A 23,578-nucleotide genomic window follows, 5' to 3' on the forward strand; every position below is an offset into this window, starting at 1 on the left:
TTTTAATTTAGCATGGGTTCTAGTGGTTACTGATGCTGTCAGTTGTGACTCTGCCATCATTGGTTTAGAGTCTGTGGCTCGTGTGCTGTTATATTGGGGCATGCGAGATCTGCCAGGAAGTTCTTTCTCCCTGGTAAATGTTTGAGCTTAAATTCGAACTGGTGAAAATGCTGGGACCAGCGGGCTTGTTTGGGATTGAGCTTCCTGGGTGCTTCCAGGGCTTCCAAATTTTTTTGATCAGTCCACACCTGGAAGGGGATTTTGTTGCCTTCCAGGAACTGTCGCCACGTGAGTAATGACCAACGTATCCCGTATGCCTCTTTCTCCCATTCGGGCCAGCGCTGTTCTGTTTCCGTGAGTTTCTTGGATGTATATACACAGGGTTGCAATACCCCTTCATCGTTTTCTTGTAATAGAACAGCCCCCACTGCCACATCACTTGCATCTGCCTGTATTACGAAGGGCTTATCCATGTCTGGGTGCCTCAGTATTGGTTCGGCAGAAAAAAGTCTTTAATCTCTCAAATGCTGCTTGGCATTCCATTGTCCATGGTAGTGGTTGGCTAGGTTTTTCTGAGGATGCTCCCTTTGTTTTAATAAGTTAGTGAAGGGCAGGGCTATCTGAGCAAATGAGGGGATGAATTGGCGGTAAAAGTTTGCAAAGCCCAGGAAACTTTGTAGTTGCTTTCTTGTGTGGGGTGATGCCCAATCTAGTACTGCTCTGACCTTCTCAGGGTCCATTTCAATGCCTTGTGGGGAGATGCGATAACCTAGGTAGTCTATCCTTTCCTGGTGGAATTCGCATTTTGAGAGTTTGGCATATAGGTGGGTGGCTCGCAGTTTCTTTAAAACCGCTCTGACTAGGTTGACATGTTCCTCTTTTGTTTCTGTGAAGATAAGAATGTTGTCAAGGTAAACAAGGACCCCCTTAAACAGGTACTCCCTTAGAACGTCATTGATTAATTGCATAAATACTGCAGGGCCCCCTTGTAATCCAAATGGCAAGACTTTGAATTGGTAGCACCCCATGGGGCAGTTAAATGCGGTCTTCCATTCATCCCCTTCCTTAATCCTCACGCGATAGTAAGCTTCCCTTAGGTCTAGTTTAGAAAAAAAATTCCCTTTCGAGAGGTGTGACAACATGTCCTTCATGAGGGGCAGTGGGTATAGGTTGCTTTCACTGATTGTATTCAGGGCCCTATAATCCACGCATAAGCGTAAAGAGCCGTCCTTCTTCTCTCTAAAGAGGACCAGGGCAGCTACTTTAGGCTTGGCTGGCTCAATGAACCCCCTTTGTAGGTTCTTCTTTATGAATCTCTCCATTTCCTCCTTCTCCTGGGCTCATGGAGTATAATCTGGGCTTCGGGAGTTTTGCCCCAGGCTTGAATTCAATGGTACAATCTGTGGGTCGGTGGGGGGAGGGAGCTCATTCACCCTCTCATCACTGAAAACTTCAGCAAGGTCTCTATATTCCTCTGGTATTTCTGGTAGTCCATTCTCCTCTCCCATGGATGCTTTTTGTGTTCTTGATTTTGGTAGCCCCCTTTTGGCTTTTACGTCCATGGGGTCCCCCTTCGGGAATTTGATTTCTACCGTCCTCCAATTCATCCAGGGATTCAATTTTTTTAACCATTCCATCCCTAGGATCATTGGGCATTCCATGCCTGGGGTCACCACAAATGTTATGTCCTCCTCATGTTTGCCCAGGGAGAGGTGTATTGGTAAAGTGGCTAGGACCCATCTAACTGGCCAAATGAGATTGGTTGTTCCAGTCTCCTCGACGGAATGCCCAGATTCCCCACTAGTGTTGGGCTAATGAGGCAGCGGGTGCAGCCAGAGTCTATTAAGGCTTTCACCTTCACGGCTTCGGGCATGGGGAGAATTAATACAGTCACTGTCTTGAGGATGGGTGCGATGCATCCACTTACCAGGGGTTCGCCCTCCGAGCTGTCATCTGAGGCGTCCCCTGGCCCTGCGGTGTAGGCTGGAGTTCTTTCCCCCTGATGAGCAGAGGTATGGGGGGGGGGTTCCACAATTTCCATCATTCTCATGGCAGTTTCTTTTGGCTTAGCTGAAGACTTTCCGGATTTGCTGATTGGGGATCTGTCTGAGTTGTGCTGGGGGGCTTTTGAGTGGCATTCTACAGCTCGATGCCCTTCTCTTCCGCACTTGAAACACCCCATTTGCTTCTTGACTGTAGCCAATAGCTTCGCTGGTTTGTGTGTCAAGTCAGGCGGGGAGCGGCTTCATTGTTTTCCTTGGCGGTTTCTCTACAATATGTCAATCTCTGCTTCCTCTGCCAAGACATACCATTCCTCAAGTTGGTGTGGGTCCCCTTGGGGCAGGCAAGCGTCATATAGGTCATAATTTAGTCCATCTTTGAAATGGCTAAGGAGGATGTCTTCTGGCCAGTTCAGTTTGCTGGCAATGGCCCGGAATTCTTGTGTATATTCAGCCACCGGGCATTTGCCTTGCCTCATCGTTTTTATCCTTTTGCGGGCTTTGCGATCAGCCAGGGGGGTCTTCAAATCGTCTTCTCAGAGAGGACATGAAACGGTTGAAGTCGTTGAGTTCTGGGGCATTGGAGTCGTGCAAGTTCACCACCCAGTCTGCGGCCTGTCCATCCAGGGCAGATTGCACAATCCAGATGCGGGCCTTGTCACTGGGGATGTCCCGCCCGTATTCCTCCATGTAGCTGAGGACTTGGGTTAGGAAAAACCCCAAGCGTGTTGGCTCCCCTTTGAATTTCACCTCCAACGGCGGACGTCTTTGAATGGATCGGTGCCTCCGTTGTTGGTGGTAGTGTGTTCCGTCAGATTGCCATCTGTGGTTCGGTAGGGGGTGGGGACTACTGGATCAGCAGATGTCCCTGGGGCTGCAGGTTCCACTTCCCCCTCGGTGTCTCTCCCTTTGCAGCTCCAGGAGTAGGGCTCAGGATTCTCCTCTCCTAGGGAGCTGAGAGTTCTCTTCATCAGGTCAATAGCTTTCTCTAGGATCCAGTCTGAGTACGGTTTCCAGTTTTCTCCCTCTTTACTTGCGTGCAGGGATTTCTCCATCTCCTGCTTCCATTCTGGTTGCTTGGCCCCCCGTCTCAGGGTCACCTTTCTTGATTCCTTTCCCCACTCGCTTTTCTTTCCAACGCCCATTGACCAGCGAGGCTTGTGGTCCCGTGTCTCCATCACTCTTTTCCTGAGGAATCTGACCTCTCGGATCCCGACATCCGGCAAGGTTCCAGTCGGTCCAAGCTCTCCTATTCAAGGTTTTAAGGGGTCCCCAATAGCCCCACCCAATCACCCCTTCTTCCAGCGATAGTCTCAGGCATTACACTCCCACCCCCTTTTCCTTACTGCCGGCTGGATGGAGACTTCAGAAAGAACTACATGAAAGGTAATAGCCCCATTCTTATGGTTAGTCCTTTTGGTGATATCCAGATTCAGTCGCTTTGAAGTGTACTGAAGGAAGTGAGGGCCATAAAGCCCCTTTGTTCACCCCTTTCCCTTCATCGTATGACAGAATCCAGAGAAGGTAGAAATGGGGTTTTCTATAGTTGATAACTAGAGATGAAATATAATTGGATTCTGACACTAAGCTTATCCAACTATACCAATAACCAAGTCCCTAAAATACTTTAACTCAAATACAAACAACTCCCAATTTAAATTATGTTAATCAAAAACTAAATGATACTTTCTAATCCCATATTTATTCTGTACAAAATTTATCCATCTTCTCCATACCGAGATGTATCTTTCTTGTTAATGATCCTTCAAATAGGCAGAAATTTTGGCCATTTCTGCTAAATTAGGAACTTTAAACGACCATTCTTCTATGGTAGGCAAAGAATCTTTCCTCCAATATTGCCCAACCAGTAACCTTGCCACCGTAATAAGATTCAACATTAAAATAGTTTCTTTAATATCACAATCTTCAATAATACCTAACAAAAACAATTGTGGTGTAAACTTTATTTTTCTATTAAAAATCTTCTGAATTTTCTACCAAATCTTAATCCAAAAAGCTTTTATATTTCTACATGTCCACCAAATATGATAATAGGTTGCATCTAAGCAACCACATCTCCAACACTTAGGCTGTAAATTAGGATACATACGAGACAATTTTTGTGGATCCAAATGCCACTTATAAAACATTTATAAAAATTTTCTCATAAACTTCACATTCCCAACCCAAATTGCCTCCCATGTATCTAGTAAAATCGGCTCTTGAAAATTTGGGGCCCATTTTATCATACAATCTTTGACTAATTCCATCTCTGAATCCAATTCCACTAATACATTATAAACTCTTTTTAAATGAGCTCGACTTTGATCTCTAATTTGTTTTATCAAATTCTCATCTTCTAAAGTAATACCAACTTTTTGGTCTAAACTTCATCTATCTAACAATTGTCTATACTGAAACCGAGAGTAAATAATATTATCTTGCCTTAATTCATCTAACGATTTTAACTGCCAATCCTTCCCTTCCAATTTAAGCAATTGGTTATAAGAAATCCTATCCAATTTCACACCTCTTGATATCCCCTCTACTGCGTGTCCAGGAATCCCCCAAATTGGCGTTTTATAATTTAATCTATAATAATATTTCTTCCAGACACGCAATAAAGCAATTCTTAAAGTATGCGCTTTAAAAGCCCTATCTAATTTCTTATTATAAATTAAATATGCATGCCATCCATATAATAAATCCCATCCCTCCCAAAAAAGTATATTTTGATTTGTTAAGTTAATCCAATCGCTAATCAATGTTAAGGCCGCAGCATCATAATATAATTTCAAATTAGGCATCTTAAGTCCTGCTCTTTCTCGTACATCTTGTATAATCTTAAGCTTAACTCTTGGTTTTTTCCCTGCCCAAATAAATTTATTAATACTCTTCTGCCGTTCATCTAAATTGACATCTTTCTTCAAAATAGGTATCATCTGAAACAAAAAAAGAAATTTTGGTAGAACATTCATCTTAACAGCAGAAATTCTCCCTAACAAAGATAATTGTAATTTTTTCCAATCATTCAGATCCTTCTGCACTTTAGTCCATAATGTTTCATAATTATTTTTATACAATTTTATATTAGAAGCTGTTATATTAGAGTTGGGATATTTCTATTATATTCTATCTCTTAAACATATGAGATAGGGAAAAAAAAGATTTCTTCAGTCTTCTCCTGTCCGAACTCCATCTGCTGGGGTCCTGAACTCCATCCACTGTCTCTAGGCTTGAGAGGAGCTGGTAAAGATTCAGGGAAGGAAAATCTATCATGAAAAAAGTGAGTTTGCTTGAAGACCCAGCAGCTGCTAATAACTCAGAGGAGGAAACAACAGACAGCATGCTGTGGGAAGATGAATTCTGGCAGATCTCCCAGCTGGGAGCAAAGATTTCAAAAGCAGAATGGTGGAGAGCTAATGAATCACCTGCTACTCAAGCTTTGGGTGAGTCACTGGAAAGATTTCAAAACCCAGATATGAAAAGCAGAAATCAATTCCTGCAGAGAGGAGCCTACAGCCCTTCCATTGCAGATCAGAAAGCCTTTCAGATCCTGCCTTCCCCTGCCAGGCAGTCCAGCCATGAAGAGAGAGGGAATCCCAGTCTGAGGCCTCTGCAGCAATGGGGAGATTGGCACCCCCCACAGGTAGATGATCAGCAGCATCTGAGCTTGCCACAGCTAATAGAGGCATTACAACAGCTTGGGGTGGTGCAGCTGGTGGGAGGACGACCATCAGCAGCTGGTGGGAGGACGACCACAGCAAGGAGATTGGTCACTGCCCCCGAATGTACAGCAACCACTGAGGGACTTACAGCAACGGGGCATGGCCACAGTCCCTGAACTTGCAACCCCTGGGCATGAACTAACAACCAGGATGGGGCCAGCAGCAACAGCCACAGTGGAGACCCCAACAAGCTATAATTGCACCCCCTTTTACAGCAACCTTCGATGGGGACTCAGAGAAACTGATTTTCTTCCTCAACCAAGTATGCTCTCATTTGAACATCTGGGCTTATCTCTATCCAGACCCAGGTGCCATGGTCGATGTGATAGCATCCAGCCTAGAGGGATAAGCATCTGAATGGCTGAACAATTTATACAATGAGCAAGCCCCCAAATTGGAGGACCCCCACCTCTTCCTCCTAGGGCTGAGAGAAAGATTTGAGGACCCATCTCTTGACCTAAAGGCAAGAGAACAAATCCACAAAATAAAACAAGCCAGCAGGCCTGCTAGACGTTCAGCTCGCCCGCTATAAGAAGCCTCCTCCACCTGAATCCGAGCAGCAACCAGAGCAACCCGAACAGCAATCACCCCCACGAAAGCTTCCAACTACTGCAATGGCTGAGAGACCCAGGCCACCTACAGGCCCATCAATTAAGTGTTTCTGGTGCAGACAGGAGGGACATTGAGCAGCAAACTGTCCAGTCCTCTACCTCCGACTACAGAGCAGATCGGAACCAGCAGCAAGAAGGAAACCTGACCAGTGGCTGACGAGAGAGAAATCCAACCGGGTCACACAGGAACCTGTTGCCCAGATTACACCCCCCACACAGGAGAATGCCGAGACTCCAGGTGGACCCACCCCTGCTCTACCCTCCTTTGACATCAACGATGAAGGAGAGAACGACCCGATGGGGAGTCGACAAATCACGCCTTTTTCACTGGCTGCCAAACTTATAATCCCTAAGTCTGGGCACAAATGGACTTAAATGTGCTAATTGATTCTGGATGCACGCGCTGCATTATTAGTCTGCCATTTGCCATGAAAATGGGCATATAGGCAAAACAGCTTTCCAAACCTGTGAGGTTGAGCAAGCCTGATGGGAGGGACTCTTGTCACACAATTAACTGAGCCTTTACGCCTAGAAATAGGTGCACACTGGGAGTTTATTCGCTTCCTAGTGGCTCCAAAAATGGCTAGGGCTAGCCTGGTTGGACAAATGGAAGCTGTTTATCTGGTGGGAGAAAGGAATGAGAACTGTGAGACTACCTATAGGGCCTAAACCTCCCGCTGATTCAACCGATGTTGCGGGACACCTTAGGCCACCCAATGAGCGAGTGCATATGGCTGCCTCAACGCCAACAGGTGAACCACTCATCCCCAATAAATACCAGGACCTGGCAGAGGCATTTGGTGAAAAAGAATGTGATGCCCTGCCCCCTCACAGACTCAATGACTGCTCTATCAAACTAGTGCCAGGAGCCAAACTCCTATGCCCGAGAATGTATGCTATGTCCCCCCCTCGAAATGGAGGAGATGCAGCGATACGTGAACAGAAACCTAGCAAGGGGTTTCATCGAACGGGCCAAATCTACCGTGGGAGCCCCTGTGTTGTTCAGAGAGAAAAAAGATGGGTCTCTTCATCTCTGGGTAGACTATAAGAGTCTCAATGCTGTGAGTGTGGAAAATAAATACCCCCTCCCCCTCCTAAAGGACTTATTAATCCATCTGGCTAAGGGGAGTGTCTTCACTAAATTAGACCTGAGAGAGGCATATTACCAGGTGAGAATAAAGGAGGGGGACAAGTGGAAAACTGCCTTCAACTGCCCCATGGGGAGCTATCAATTCAAGGTCATGCCATTTGGATTACAGGGAGCCCCAGCCATATTCATGCAGTTGATTAATGAGGTCCTACATGATCACTTGTACAAAGGGGTTTTGGTGTATCTTGATGACATCCTGATATATAGCACAAATATGACTGATCACATAAAGCTGGTGAGAGAAGTGTTAAAGAAACTATTGAATGCCAAGCTTTATGCCAAATTGTCAAAATGTGAATTTCACCAGACCCGATTAGATTATCTTGGCTACAGAATTTCCAACGAGGGTATTGAAATGGATCCAGCCAAGGTGAAAGCTATAATCAAATGGCAGCCCCCCAAAACTCATAAACAGCTCCAGAGCTTTCTGGGTTTTGCCAACTTTTATCATCAATTCATCCCCTCTTTTGCCAAGATTGCCCTACCCCTTACAGAACTACTCAAAACAGGCAAAGGAGGAGGGAAGCCATGACCGGGCCAACCACTAGCATGGACGATGGGCTTTCAAACAGCTTTTGAGAATTTAAAGAAACTATTTGCTGCTGAACCGGTCCCAAAGCACCCCTGCCCAGGGGAGCCCTTTGTGATTCAAGCCGATGCCAGCAATGTGGCAGTTGGAACTGTATTATTGCAAAAGAACAAATGTGGGGTCCTGCAATCCTGCGCCTACACCTCTAAGAAATTTACTGAAAGCGAGCGGAGATGGACAATCTGGGAGAAAGAGGCCTTCGGGATTAGGTGGGGGCTATTAAACTGGCGACACTATCTAGAAGGGAGCAAGGTGCCATTTAAAGTATGGACAGATCACAAAAATCTAGAAGCACTGCAAACTCCCTGCAAATTGTCCCCAAAGCAAATGCAGTGGGCACGGTACTTTAACTACTTCAACTTCACTCTAAAGTACATACCAGGAGGAAAAACTTCCTAGCTAATGCGCTATCCCGGTTAGGGAGGAGGTTAACAAGGCAATTATCCCCAATCCACAAACTGCCACTCAATTTATGCCTCACAGGGTCCCCAATCCTGATGACCCTGGGGTAAAGAAAATAAAACAAGAGCTCCTCACCAACCAATGGTTCAAAAATAATCAAACCTCCCTAATGTGCAGGGAAGGCTTGGCTTACAAAGGGGGGAAACTATACAGTATTTGCCCGAAGCCCTTCATCTTAATGCTCTCAAATACAGCCATGATGTAAAACAGGCTGGACACTTTGGATATTTGAAAATCCTACACCTCACCCACCGGCAATTTTGGTGGCCGGGGCTGAAATGGGATGTGGAAAACTATGTAAAAAGTTATACTGTATGTGCCACAATGAAAAAAATCCCAGGGAAAACCCCCGGGTTACTGCAGCTGGTGGCAGACTCTTCTCAACCCTGGGAAGAAATAGCTATGGACTTTATAGTAGACCTACCTGAAAGTAGAGGAAATAGTGTCATCTGGACTGTGATAGACCTGTTCTCGAAGCCCCACTATGAAGTGAAATTCTTGACTCTAGAATTTTTAAAGGGAAATTGCAGTACCTAGTACAATGGAAGAGATACCCGTTGTCTGAAGCCACCTGGGTGAAATCCAGTGAGGTGAAAGCTGACAGACTCATCAAAAGGTTTCATGCGAAATACCCCAACAAACCGGAAAATAGCCCCTAACATATACTTTTGTTTACATTCCAGGATCTGGTTTTTTTAAAGGGGGGGGCGGATGTCAAAGCTGCTAACATTGGATGTTCTTCCTCTGACAAAATATGCAGAGCTGTGTGGTATTTTTAGAGTTAACTCAGAAGATGCTGGGAGGGAAGGAGGAAGAATGCATGAGTTGTAAACGGAAGAGAACCTTTGCCCTTCAAACTAATTGGAGAACGTGAATCATGACAGCAAAGGGAGGGAAAATGCTGTCAAAAATAACTACTCGGGGAATGGAGATTTCAGATCTTAGCATCCCGTCTTCATGCCATGCCAACATTTTGTCACATGAATAAAAATACTTTTTAGGATAAACAATGCCTGGAAGTTCTTTGAAGTATTTCATTAGTCGGAACTATGACAATACTATTGGAACTTATAAGACATAAAAGAGAAGTAAAAGATAGAATTATTGACACAATACTAAAATGTAAAAATACTAAGATCTCTCTATAGCAGAAGTTGTCAACCTTTTTGGCACCAGGGACCAGTTTCATGGAAGACAATTTTTCCATGGACTGAGAGGGGGGGAGGGGGAGATTTCAGGATGATTCATTATATTTATTTTAAATTTTCTAAATAAACAAACAAATAATGCACTTTATTTCTATTATTATTACATTGTATTAGATTAGACTTTTTGCTTCTAAGAAAGTGGGAAGGAAAAGAGACAATCCTAAACTCAGCCTTCCAGCAAACACACCAAAGACCCAGCACATTGAGAAAGTACTGAGAAAACCATTCAAAGAGAAAGAGAGAGAGGGAGGGAGAGACGGCACTGCACAAGCCCAGCAGCCTTGGAAAAGGTGCAGATTAGAGAGGGATTCCCTTGGAGACACAGTGCTTAAAGGGAAATGTAGCTTCTCCCCTGCTCCCTCCACCATTACAAGCTGGGAAGGAGCGCGCTTGGCTTGCAAACTTGAGAGCTGCACGAAGAAAGGAGCATGAATACACACACACCAAATTAAAGCAGGCAGGAAATTGCCAAAACATGAGGAACCTGGAGCACCATCAAAGCAAAAGAAAAAAATTCAGCGGTCTTAGAAAAGATGCAAACGAGAGAGATTCCCTTGAAGACGCAGTACTTAAAGTGAAAGGTAGCTTCTCCTTGCTCCTATTTGCACCCTGAGAAAGCACCCTCACAAACACATACCTTGGGGGGAGCTCCCTCCAACAAGGTTTTGGGGAAGCCCCCGGTTGCAAGCTGGGCTGGAGCATGCTTGCCTTGCAAACTTGGAGACTTGTGCAAAGGGAGCACGAGCCTAGCTGGGGTGCTGGGAGAGGGAGAGGAGGAAAGTGAGGAAGAAGAGGAGGAAGAAAAAGTAGCAGGAGGGAGAGGAAGCAGGAGGAGGAGAAGGAGGAAGAGGAGGCAAAGAAGAGAGCACAAGAAGCAGGAGGAGGAAGAGGAGGAAGTACGCTGAGTTCAGATGTTGCAAGCCAGTTGCAAGCGCAGCCACTGGAGAACTTTGGACTGAGCAAGCTGGCTTCTGCTCTGCCGCTCTCCCTCTCCCACCCCTGCCCAGACCCCTGCAGACTCATCGCATGCCTCCAGCTGTGCGGCCCAGTTCCTAACTGGCCACAGCCCGGTACCAGTCCACGGACCGGGGGTTGAGAACCCCTGTTCTATAGGATTATGGGGTAGATTACTTCAAGGCAGCCTACATGGCTTTATTTTGCTTTTCCTTTATTTTGCTTTTGCTTTATTCCTACAATTACAACCCTTGAGGTAGCTTGAGAAGAGTGTTTTAAAGCCAAGAGTGCTCTTGAACTTACCATAAATATAAGTGCATAAGCCAAGAATTTTAGGTTCCAAAATAAATCACCAAAATCTGTGAATGACTTATCTGCAAGTATATACAGTAGTTTTCCTAGTCCTAGTCTAACTCTTTAACCATTACAACAGTACTGGCTGTTTAAATACTCAAACAACTGTTGAAGGAAAAGTCTTCATCATGGTTCAGTCCAAGCTGGGAATAAACAACATGACAACTGCTTTAGAAAGAAGGTTGCAGTTTATTGAAGAGGAGAGCCAGACAGAAAGATGGCTCTGGAAGAAAAGAGAGAGAGCACATGTAGGGAGTGGATTTTTATACCCTCTGGGGCTCTTGAGGTTGTTTCCTGTTCCTGTTTGAAGCTTTGTATTTCCTATGGCATATACTTTTGACCTGAGTGAGTGTGCCCCTTTGGCATCTGTGGATTAATCCTATTATGTCCTGTCTTAGAGTTTGGGTGGTGTATGTAGATTTTAGGTCTCTTTGTCTTCTTAATCTTCTAGCTTCAACCTTCCTGAACGGTTTACATCTGCATTTCTACAGACTTGGTTTCTGCTTGGGGGAGGGAGACTTGAGGCTATTAAGAAAAACTGGGCATGCTTTTCTGCCTCTTTAAAATCCTTTGAGGAAATATATTTTTCTGTCCTTTTAATATTTCCTTCTCTGGGGGGGCTGACTTCCCACACAACATTGAAAAATTTATTTATGTTTATTTCTCCCCAGCTTGGATGAACCAGGATGAAGACTTTTCTTTACACACACACACACACACACACACACACACACACACACATGAAAAGCAGTCAACAGGTTGAGCTAAACATTACACTAATCTTCAAATCCCTCTGTTAATCATCTATTATTATATTTAGCACGTAGAAAGTCTACAGACAGTTTCCAGTCTCTTATAAAGCTGTCTAGTCCATTATCTCTAATCAAAGCAATTAATTCGGCATCTCTGCTATTTCAGTCAATTTCAAAATCCATTCTTCAACAATATGCATCCCCTTTTCTTTCCAGTGTTTGGCAAATACAATCCTGACAACCATCACCATGTGAAGGAATAGCACCCCAAATTGTTTTTTAATTGGCTTGAAAAGCTTCAGGTTTCATTAATATTTGTATTTTAAATATTTTTGCATTGTCATTGTTATGTTTATCCAGTATGTTTTCACATATTTGCAAGACTGACACATACGATAAAATGAACCTGGATTTTGATTACATTTCCAGCACTTATTAGAAATCCCTTTATATATTTTCACTAGTCTATCTGGGGTCAAGTACTGTATATTCCGGCGTATAAGGCGACCCGGCGTATAAGATGACCCCCCGTCTTTGGTACCGAGTCGCATGTCTAGAAAGTCATCTTATACGCCAGAAACTACCATTATTTTCGGCGTATAAGATGACTCGGCGTATAAGACGACCCCTGACTTTGGCGCCAATTTTAAAGCTTGCAAAAGTCATCTTATACACCGGAAAGTACGGTATCAATGATAAATCATTTTGTAAAAGTTTTCTTTCAAAATATAATTTAATGTGAATTTTAGTTCATTTGTCCAAACATTCTCCGATTTATCTAGCATTATATAGGTAACCCCCCAGGTACGAATGTTTATTTAGCGAGTTTTCACAAAAACAAATTACTTCAGAAAAGGTACTTACATTAGAAATTCAAAATTGCGACCAAACAGAGGCCTCTGTAGCCATGGGACTTGGTTTCAGTCTCTACTGCAGCAGCAGCCACTTTTATCTCTGTGACTATCCTGGGCCGTTCAGCCGGAAGGGTTTTTTTTTGTCCCTGATCACATGGCCAAACAAGAGTTGAACCGGCACTGTTTTTTGCTTTTGCTGCAATCTGCTATTGCCTGGGCTCAAGTGGTAGAATTACTTCTGTAAGTATTTTAAAATATTTTTTTATTACTCTATAGTGTTTGTTTGCAAGCACTTTGGGAACTACTCTGCTTTTTAAGTAATGTACTTTGCCAGGTATTGTGTTTGCAAACTACTGAGCTTTTATTTTGGAGATTAGCATATATTACTGTAGTCCAGACATGTCAAACTCGCAACGTCACATGACATTGTGTGACTTATCAGAGTTTTCCCCCATTGCCAGCAATGGGGTGGGCACGGTTTCCTCGTGATGCGCCTGGCCCACAGACCGGCAGTTTGACACCCCTGCTGTAGACTGTAGGTTTTAAATTTAAATTTCCTCCAGAAGTTGTGGGTGCCCCATCAGTGGAAGCTTTTAAGAAGAGAGTGGATATACATTTATCAGAAATACTCTCTTGTGAGAGCAGTGGGTTAGACTAGATGACCACAAGGTCCCTTCCATCTCTGTTACCATTGCAAGCCGAGAGCTTTGCAAATTTCTCCTCCATCCCCCTGGGCAGCTAGCTGAAGACGCTTGAGCTGGCTAGCAGCAGTTGTTTTTTTTAAAAAAGTAACTTCAATGGCTCCAAGATAAATTGGAGGCAATTTAGTTCCTGAGTGCACCGGAAACAGCTGATAGACTAGTGGGAAACCTTCCCAGTTCAATTAACATGACAGCTATCAGAGGAAATAGTAAGTCAGAACTTTGTTCATTTAACAACCCATTTGATTTAATTTATGAATTTGATTTTAAAAATTTGTAAAAATGAGTCTGATTCATTTGATGAATTTTTTGACTTACGAGCCTAAGGCTCCATTCGGCTCATACCTTGGGGACTACCTGTATTATACTCAAATTTTTTTTGCCCATTTTGCCATACAGTCTTTAACATATTCATCTTCTAGGTTCTTTTTACGTAGCATTCTATATACTTTAGAAGTGAAGTGATACCTGTTTAATATAATAATAATAATAATAATAATAATAATAATAATAATAATAATAATAAAGTTGGAAGGGACCTTGGAAGTCATCAAGTCCAATCCCTTGCTCAGGCAGGAAACCCTATACCATTTCAGACAAATGGCTGTTTGTGAAAATAAAACTTTTTTGATCAAATTTAAATCTTACAAAAATTATATAATAATTACATCAATCACGAGCAAATCCTTCACTTACTAGTTGTTCTCTTGTCTTTATCTTAAATCCCCCTTTTTCAAATATCAATAAGTCTCAAAATGTCATCCATTTACATTCCAAAATCATCTCTGTTCTATGTAATGTTTCCTGAGGTGATAGATTGCACTTTAGCAGCTAATCTTCTTTTATAATTCCACCATACACATCAATCAATTGCATCTTAAAACCGGGGTTAACTTTTACTTTGTCATACCACAGATAGACATGCCACCCAAATCTCAAATCAAAATCTTCGAGGTCTAGTAGCCTTGAATTTTTTAAAGTTATCCAATCTTTTAACTATACCAGATAACATGCATCATAATATAATCTAAGATCCGGCAAACCCAGAACTCTTCTATCTTTAGAATCTTGTGGCAACTTATATTTAATTCTTGATTTTTTATTTTGCCAAATAAATTTAGATATAGCTTTCTGCCACTGTTTGAAAGTGGAATCTCTAATCAATATAAGTATAGCCTGAAATAAAAATAACATTCTAGGTAGTACATTCATTTTAATTACTGAAATTCTTCCTGTTAACGACAAATCTAATTTTTGCCATCTATTAAATCCAATTTTATCTCCTTCCATATTTAACATAATTATTTTTGTAAAGCTTAGAATTTTTCTCAGTGAGAGTCACCCCCAAGTATCTTTTTCACAACTTTAAAACCAGTTTTAAATTCCAATTTCTTCTGATGTTCCACATTTATGTTCTTAGTCAGTATTGTTTGTCTTTGATTTATTTATTCTTAAACCTGCCATTCTCCAAACATTTTAATTTTCCTTATAACATGTTCAATGTTCTCTAGTGGGTCTTGCACAGTCAATGTCAAATTATTGGCGAATGCACGTAATTTGTAATTATGTGCTTTAATTTGTAGTCCTTTTGCTCTGTTATCCTAATATCTCTACTTAATATTACAATACTAGAATAAATAATAAAAGGGATAAAGGACACCCCTGTCTTGTTTCCTTCTTTGGTGTAAATATTCAATTATATTCAAAATCACTCTTACATTATCTTTTAGTTGTCTTTTACCATAGGTAAGAAACCACACTGGTCTTGACATGTATATAATCCTATGGTCAGAAAATGTTTTTGGAAGAATAATAGCGTTAGTTGCTTTGTGAAGCAGATTATTTGTAATCCAAATCATATCAATTCTAGGAAAGGATTTGTGTCTCTCTGAAAAGAAGATAAAGTCTTTTGTTAGTCCATTTTTACATCTCCAAACCTAAAGTATCGGTCAGCTCAAGAAAAGTTTGGGGCAGTTGCTCTTGTATTTCTTTAATTCCTTTATCAGCTGATCTATCCAGTTGTGAGGTTACTAACCCCATTGTAGTCTCTAATTGCACATCAATACTGAAAAAGATAGGAGAGTACGTATTCAGACAGATGTTTAAAAACTTGGCTTTTTTAATGTGGGATGTATAATCTTACCACAATAGATTTTATTCCTGTAATTCAATTTACACAATTACATATCTGCCTTGATCATCAGCAAGTAGGTGGGTGTAGTTGGGGTTATATACAAAATTACCCCATGGTAGTCCTTCTTTTCATTATATTAGACATTCCCAATTCTTGTAACATTTTTCATATGTTTTAGCATCCAGTCCTCTAATGAAAAGAAGGACTATGGGGACATGATAGTACTGTTCCAATATTTGAGGGGCTCCTACAAGGATGAGGGGGTCAAACTATTTTACAGAGCACCAAAAGGCAAAACAAGAAACAATGGTTGGAAACTAATTATGGAGAGAAGCAACCTAGAACTAAGGAGAAATTTCTTTATGGTGAGAACAATTAACCAATGGAATAACTTGTCTTCAGAAATTGTGAGTGCTCCACCACTGAAGGCTTTCAAAAAAGACTGGATAACTATTTGTCTGAAACGATATAGGGTCTCCTGCTCGAGCAGGGGGTTGGACTAGAAGATTTCCAAAGTCCCTTCCAACTCTATTATTGTATGTTCTATGAATGGTTAAAACAACAACCAGAACTGGACACAGTTTCAAGTATGTATCACAAAAGTAGTATATAGCAGTATTAGTTCTTCACATGATCTTGATACTATTTCTCTCTTGATGCAACCTAGGACTTTTTTTTTACTTTTTTTGGTACCTGCGGCATACTTAAGTGGTTGTCCACTAGGACTCCTAAAATATGGTTCAATGGTTCCAAGATCATGTCTGCCAGCTCATTCAGAAATCTGGGATTTATTCCATCTGGTCCTGGTGATTTGAACTTGTCTAGGGTAGACAGGTATTGTCCTACCATTTTTTGCCTATTTTGACTTGTATTCCTACTCTGTCTTTTACAGTTCTGCTTTTGGTAGATTGGGTTATTTTTTGCTTTTTCATGAAGAGAGATGCAAAGAACGAATTAAGCTTTCTTTCTGCTACCCGCCACTTGCCATCCTCTCCCATTAGTGGGTTTGATCTCTCTACTCCAGTAGTGATGAACCTATGGCACGCGTGCCAGAGGTGGCACTCAGAGCCCTCTCTCTTGGCACGTGTGCCACCACCACCCTGAGCAAGAGTCCCGCCTAGCACAAAGGAGGCAAAGCAGCTGACTAGCAAGCTTGAGTAGAGGTGGTAGAGCAGAGGTCACCAACCATTGTTGACTGGTGGACTGGAAGAAAAGGGAGGGGAAAGCATTTTACATGCGTGCATGTGTGCACGGGGCAGTGAGCATGCACGTGCTACAAATTGGGTGGGGCTAGTGCCTGCATGATACTCACTAGCCCTGCCCCGTTCTTGTGTGGTGCAGTGCCTTGTATCTGCACCCTGCAGTGTGGCGGCAGCTGTTTTTGTGCCTTACAGCACGGTGGCCCATTTTTGCATGTCTGGTTTTTGCATGCCAGAGGCGGCACTCAGAGGTGCCTCTCTGCCCCCCCCCGAGGGCACCACAATGCTGATGTGGCCCTGGCACTTTGAGCTAAATAAGTAGGTTTTGGGTTGCGGTTTGGGCACTCGGTCTCTAAAAGGTTCGCCATCACTGCTCTACTCCCTGTCTAATACTTTAACCATTGTATCACATTGTGTTTCATATGTATCTATCCTTAATACTACATATCTATTTATGATATTTGTCCATTTCTGTCATTTTCAAAGCACACACATACATAATTCTTACAATGCCTTGAGAGTAATAGTTTAAGAATAATCATTTAATAAAGGAAATAAAGGAAAAAAAGTTATCTATGATAACAAGATCTCACTTTTTTCTAGATATACAACTACTTCAAACTACTCTGTATCTAGGAATAAGTGAGATCTTTTATCTCATTTGAAACAGAACATGGTGACTAGTATTAACTGGTTTATCAAAATAGCACCTGTTATGCGGAAAGTGCACTGATTGTCAATAAGCCCTGAGGACCATTTAAAGGTCAGAACTATTTTCTCCACGCCTAACTTACATGATCTAATAGGAAGAGGAAATTCTGGCAATTCAAGAAATCAGGGTGACTGGGACCTAAATATCTGAACATTTTTTCCTCCCCCACAACCAACATTTAGGTATGCCCTATTTCAGGAGTGTCAAACTTGCAGCATCACGTGAAGTGTCGTGACATATCATGACTTTTTCCACATTGCTGGAGCTGGGGTGGGTGTGGTTTTGGCATGATGTATCTGGCCCGTGGGACAGCAGTTTGACACCTCTGCCCTATTTGGTAATGTTTCAGATGATGATAAAAACACTCCTCTTTCAGAGAGTGTTTTATTTATTTATTTGTTAGTTTGTTTGTTTATTTATTTATGTCATTAAAGTATTTAATAACATTTAACTCAGCAATGGAATTATTTGTAGTTTTTAATACTTTTACTTATTATTTATTTGTGCTATGAATGGATTTTATTATTTTTATTGGCATTTGTCTATATTGTAAACTACCTGGAATCAGAACAGTTGGTGGCATATACATTTTGAGAATAAATGCATTCTTTTTTAATCAGAGATTTGATTCAACTTCTTTTTTTAATCAGACTTCTATTAAACTCCTATATGAATTATATTATTTAACAATAATAAAACATGCAGATGGATATGTAGGTGTATTCAATTTGATTTGATTTTTTTTCTTTATTTTTCCAATTTGTTGTTCCAAAATAGTTTTCAGGGAAATGCTGATGTTTAATACTGTAATGGAAATAATTTTAAAACCTTAAAAGTTATATGTGTGTGTCTGTATGTGCTTGGTTTAAACTATAACACATTTTAAGTAGAAAAAATAGTTTCCTTCTTGAAAGCCTAGCTTTAAAAAAATGGAACCAGTCCTCTGTATATTACTGGGATCACACATAAGCTGAATTCCTCTTCCATCATGTTTGAGTTGTACCTTACTCTGCTTTGTCATTAAACTTAAACAAGATTAGTACTTAAACAAGATTAGCCAACCTTTCCCACAGCTTCAAGCAACAGTATACTGTATATTCTTATAAAGTAAAAATATAAAGTATTACATTTCTTTGAGCATTTGAAAAAAATATATAAATAATAGTAATAACAATACTAGTAGTGTGAAAAATGGAGATTTTCATCATATTGACTTGGAAAATTTAGTTGAACAGCTGTGCAAGAACTTCCCTAAAGTTCTAATTCAGATTTATGTTTTTCCATGACAGTGGATCCAAACTTGTTACTTCAAGTGGAGACAAAACAGTTCGTGTATGGGACTTCACAAAGGGTGGCTGCATTCTAACACTAGAAGGTCATAGTTATGCAGTATTGGATTGTTCTTGGCATTCATGTGGTGATTTTGTTGCATCTGCCTCTATGGATGAAACAAGCAAAGTCTGGGACCTGAAGAGGTATGTGACTGTTTATAATATGTTTATTTTTTTCATATGTGTAAATTTAAACGGGGAGAAAAGGGTGAAGTTTTTAGGCAAAACAAACAATAATTTAGAGAGCCACTTTAGTGTAAGGGTTAAAGCATTATGTTTAAACCCAGAAAACCATGACTTCTAGTTCTGCCTTAGGCATAAATTCAGCTAGCTGATTTTAGGCCAGTCATTCTCTGTCATCCCTAGGAAGCAGGCAGTGGCAAATCACTTCTGAAAAACCTTACCAAGAAAATTGCAGGTACCAGTCCAGGAGGTTGCCAGGAGTTGAAACCTCACTGAGAGGCACAAAAAATAATAATTGAATGCAGCTATTCTATCCTTAAATGAAACAAGCACATTTAGGTCACCTTAAGAAATAATTGCTGGGTTCTTAAGTAAGTGCAGAACAGAGCAAGAATAAATGAAACCTCAGACTCTTTATCCGATAATCTGTCCTACCTTGGTTCCCCAATCACATAGCAGGCACAAATTAATTTGAGAGAAATCAGAACTACTTGATTGCAAAAGGAATTAGAATTTAAGAATGTAGGATGCTATGCACTGCCCATCAGTGCAAGGAAAACCACAATTTATTGTATCATATTGCTTTATAAAAACCATTACTTTGCAAAGGGCATTTTGACTGACATAAAACATTACTGCTGAACTCAGTATTCTATGTAGAGAAATACTGTGTAGGACAGTGGTTCTCAACCTTTTTAATGCCACGACTCCCAACCGGTCGTAAGTCGAGGACTACCCAACCGGTCGTAAGTTGAGGACTACCCAACCGGTTGTAAGTCGAGGACTTTCCCTGCCTGGGAGTGCCACACATGCATGGTGCCACCCCCTGCGCCGGCCAAGGCGTAGCTGGCAAGGGGCAGCGACGGCGCAGGGCGACCACCGGCTGGGCCACCAGCTGGCCCAGCCCAAGGGAGGTAAGGCACCCGCCGGGCCCCACGCACGCCAGCAACCCTCCCTGCGCCCACCAGCCTCCCACCTCCCACCTCTGGCCCTCTTTTACTTAAATTTTTAGTAGTTGCTCAGCAGGGAGGGGTGGAAACTTCCAGACAGCTCGCCTTTGCTGCAGACAACTTGCAGCACCATTTGCAGAATGGGACTTTTGGCGGGCTCAGCAGGGCAGAGACAACCTGGACAATTCCTATTGGCTTTTGAAAGCCAGTAGAATTAGACTCTATTCAAGAGAGTCTATTCTATTGGCTTTCAAAAGCCAATAGAATAAAAGGGAGTTGCACAGCTAATGAAAAGGGGGGGAAAATGGTGGACTGCATTGTTTAGCGACCCCTGTGAAATGATCGTTCGACCCCAAATGGGGTTGTGACCCACAGGCTGAGAACCGCTGATGTAGAATATCTTTATTACTGCTGATTTTCTCTAGTGTACAAGTAATCCCCGAGTTACGAGCGTTCCCTTAGCAAATGTTCAAAGTTATGCAATAAGTGCTCCCTAGTGTTTACGAAAAAGTCCCAAAATTACGAATATTGCCACACCACGGCTGTCATTCGCCCTTAAGAACAACCTCAGTGCCACTGCAACAGTCACCCTAGCTATTCCCTCCTTCTTCCCCATGGGTCTCCCTAGGCACTAGGCCTATGGATACTCACCTTGCGAAGATCAAAATATCCTTCACTTTTTTGGCTGTTTCACTGCTTCCTTTGGTGCATTTGCAGAGAATGGAGGCCTAAAGAAATGCAAGATCCCAAGAAATCAATGGCACGATATCTCATGCTAGTGGTTTCACAGTAGTTTAGGCCTCTGTTCTCTGCAACAGAGAATGTAATGGAAGCCGTGGGAGAACAGACCTCCGGAAGCACACAAAAGCCTCTCCCGGCCTCCGTCCTGGGCCTTGGAGGAGGCCTCTGAGACCCAGAACAGACCTTCGGAAGCACATGGCCACTGCCCACGGTCTCCGTTCTGGGTCTGGAAAGGACACTGGGGGACACTTCAGAGGGCTCCAAAGGCCCAGAACGGAGGCCATGGGCAGTAGCCATGTGCTTCCAGATGTCCATTCTGGGCCTCAGAGGCCTCCCTCTGCTCTTGCTGGAAGCAAAGAAAGAAACAAAGAGGCTGGAGAGGAGACAGATCTTCACAAGGTAAGTGATCCGGCGTGGCAGGATGGGGGGAGCAATTGTGGACGGGAGTATGAGGTATTTTCAGTGGGTCAGGGGAGACCTTGGGTGGTCGGAAGCACTAGGCCTCCCCATGGCTTTTCCCACCCTGAGATATCTCATGCTCACTTAAGGAGCCACTCATTCACCCACGCATTAAATTAGTGAATGCATGGGCGAAAGCTGGGGGTGAATCGCTTTCAAGGTACGAGATTTACTCCTCCTATGAATCCTCAAGTTACAAATGGACTGGGCAGGCTTCATACGGATGGCCTGACATCTATTTATTATAAAACTTTGGTAGAAGAGATGATTCAACCTTTATGTGAGCTTTTTAACAATATATTACAGGGTTTAGAGATTCCCCCGTCATGGGGTAGAGCCTTTATATCTTTAATTCCAAAAGAAGATCAAGATCTTACTTTACCGAAGAATTATAGACCTATATCTCTTTTAAATGTAGATTATAAGATTTTTGCAAAAATTTTAGCTAATAGGCTTATGAGGGTTTTGCATCAGCTTATACATAAGGACCAAACGGGTTTTATAACTGGTAGGTATATGAAGAATAATGTTAGACAAATTATTAACTTATTAGAATATTTAGATAAGAATAACCAAGTTTCCACAGGACTGATATTTTTAGATGCTGAAAAAGCTTTTGACCAATTGAACTGGCAGTTTATGTTAAGATTAATTGAGAATATGAATTTTGGAGAAAAAATTTCACAAGCTCTTGGTGCCATTTATCAAAAACAAACGGCACAACTTATAGTTAATGGGGGTTTGTCAGAGGTTTTCACAATAGAAAAGGGGACTAGACAGGGATGTCCATTGTCACCATTGCTGTTTGTTTTAACTTTGGAAATATTGCTGATTAAAATTCGAGAATCGCAGCAAATAAAAGGAATAGAAGTCAATAAAAAAGAATATAAATTAAGAGCTTTTGCAGATGACTTGGTGGTTACCCTGTCCCAACCTACTTATTCTGTAGTAGAGTTATTACAATTGATTTACCAATATGGACGGGTCTCGGGTTTTAAAATTAATAATAATAAGACTAAAATATTACCCAAAAATATGACTAATTTGGATAAGCAGACTTTGGTTAACTTGACAGATTTTGAAGTTGTTGATAAGGTAAAATACTTGGGGGTTATTTTATCTGTTTCTAATGTAAAATTGTATAAAAACAATTATGAAAGGTTGTGGGTCAGAGTACAAAGAGATTTGAAAAATTGGGAGAAGTTTCAATTATCTCTTTTGGGAAGAATTGCCGTGATTAAAATGAATGTCCTGCCAAAGTTTCTCTTTTTATTTCAAATGATACCTATCTTAAAGAATGAGGTTAACTTAAATGAATGGCAGAAAGGTATCAATAAATTTATCTGGGCAGGGAAAAAACCAAGAGTAAAGCTTAAAATTATGCAAGATATTCGTGAGAGAGGTGGACTCAAGGTACCGAATCTGAAATTGTATTATGATGCTGTGGTTTTAACATTAATTAGTGACTGGGTTAATTTAACAAATGTAGAAATACTCCACTTGAAGGGTTGGGATTTACTTTTTGGATGGCATGCCTATTTAATTTTTAATAAAAAAGTTGACCGGGTTTTTAAATCTCATATTATAAGGATTTCTTTACTTCGGGTTTGGAGGAAATATTATAGAAGTGATCTTAAAATTCCATTTTGGGCTATACCTTGGCATGCAATAGAGGGGATAAGGAGAGGAGTTAAGATGGATAGTGTTTCTTATGCGCAATTACTCAGGTGGGATGGTAAAAATTGGCAGTTAAAATCTTTGGAAGATTTAGCACATGAAAATATTATATATTCATGGTTTCAGTATAGACAAATAGTGGATAGATGGAAGATAGATCGTAATGTGGGTCTGCTTAGAGAAGATGAAAACTTTTTTAAACAAGTAAAAGACCAAAGGCGAACTCACATTACCCTACTATGTCAGCTACTGGTAGGACTGGCAATTGAAAGTGTAACTACAGGTATTCCTAAATATTTTTATGAGAGTTTTATTTTATTTTTTTCATACATTCAGTAATAAGTTTTCAACAAATCACTTCCGGTTCCGGGTTGCAGCGTTCCTAGTCGCACGAAGAGACTTGTCTCCTTGTCGGCTAGCCTCCCTCTACCTTATGCGGGTCTAAAGTCACCCTGGAAGGTGTGACTTCTGTCGAAGAGGCTTCGCTCAGCTGTGGAGGAACAGCAGCTCCTCCAGCTGCCCAGGCCAAACTCTGAGGGCTGACGGAGAAGAAGATCGGCCAATAAAATGGCCGATCACTTAGCCACTAGAAACCGCAAGTCAAAGAACAGCTAAGCTTGAAAACCCACCGTGGTGAATCCGGGTGAGATCTTTTTTCTTTTGTTCCTCTCTTTATGCCTTTTTGCCTTTTTTTTTTTTTTTTTGCCTGTAAGAGCCCTGCTGGAATTATTTCCCTGGCTTGGAAAGGCAGCTTCTACATGTTTGGGAAGAAAGGCGAACAAAAGAATAGAACAAAGCTTTAAAGACTACATTATATATACATACATAC

The 23,578-nt window shown here is 41.6% G+C and overlaps 1 protein-coding gene across 5 annotated transcripts in view; it reads left to right on the forward strand.

Annotated features, from left to right (window-relative positions):
• Positions 1–23,578, forward strand: part of SPAG16 (sperm associated antigen 16) — a 422,131-nt gene that overhangs the window by 184,976 nt on the left and 213,577 nt on the right. For all 5 annotated transcript variants that reach the window (XM_039332825.1, XM_039332823.1, XM_039332822.1 and 2 more), the window contains one exon: positions 18,698–18,883. In XM_039332825.1, the coding sequence (XP_039188759.1) occupies positions 18,698–18,883 (186 nt within the window). The remainder of the gene's footprint in view (positions 1–18,697; positions 18,884–23,578) is intronic.

Source organism: Crotalus tigris, unplaced genomic scaffold, assembly GCF_016545835.1.
Source record: "Crotalus tigris isolate CLP2741 ecotype Arizona unplaced genomic scaffold, ASM1654583v1 scf7180000024464.508515016:1373766, whole genome shotgun sequence".
Lineage (NCBI taxonomy): Eukaryota > Metazoa > Chordata > Lepidosauria > Squamata > Viperidae > Crotalus > Crotalus tigris.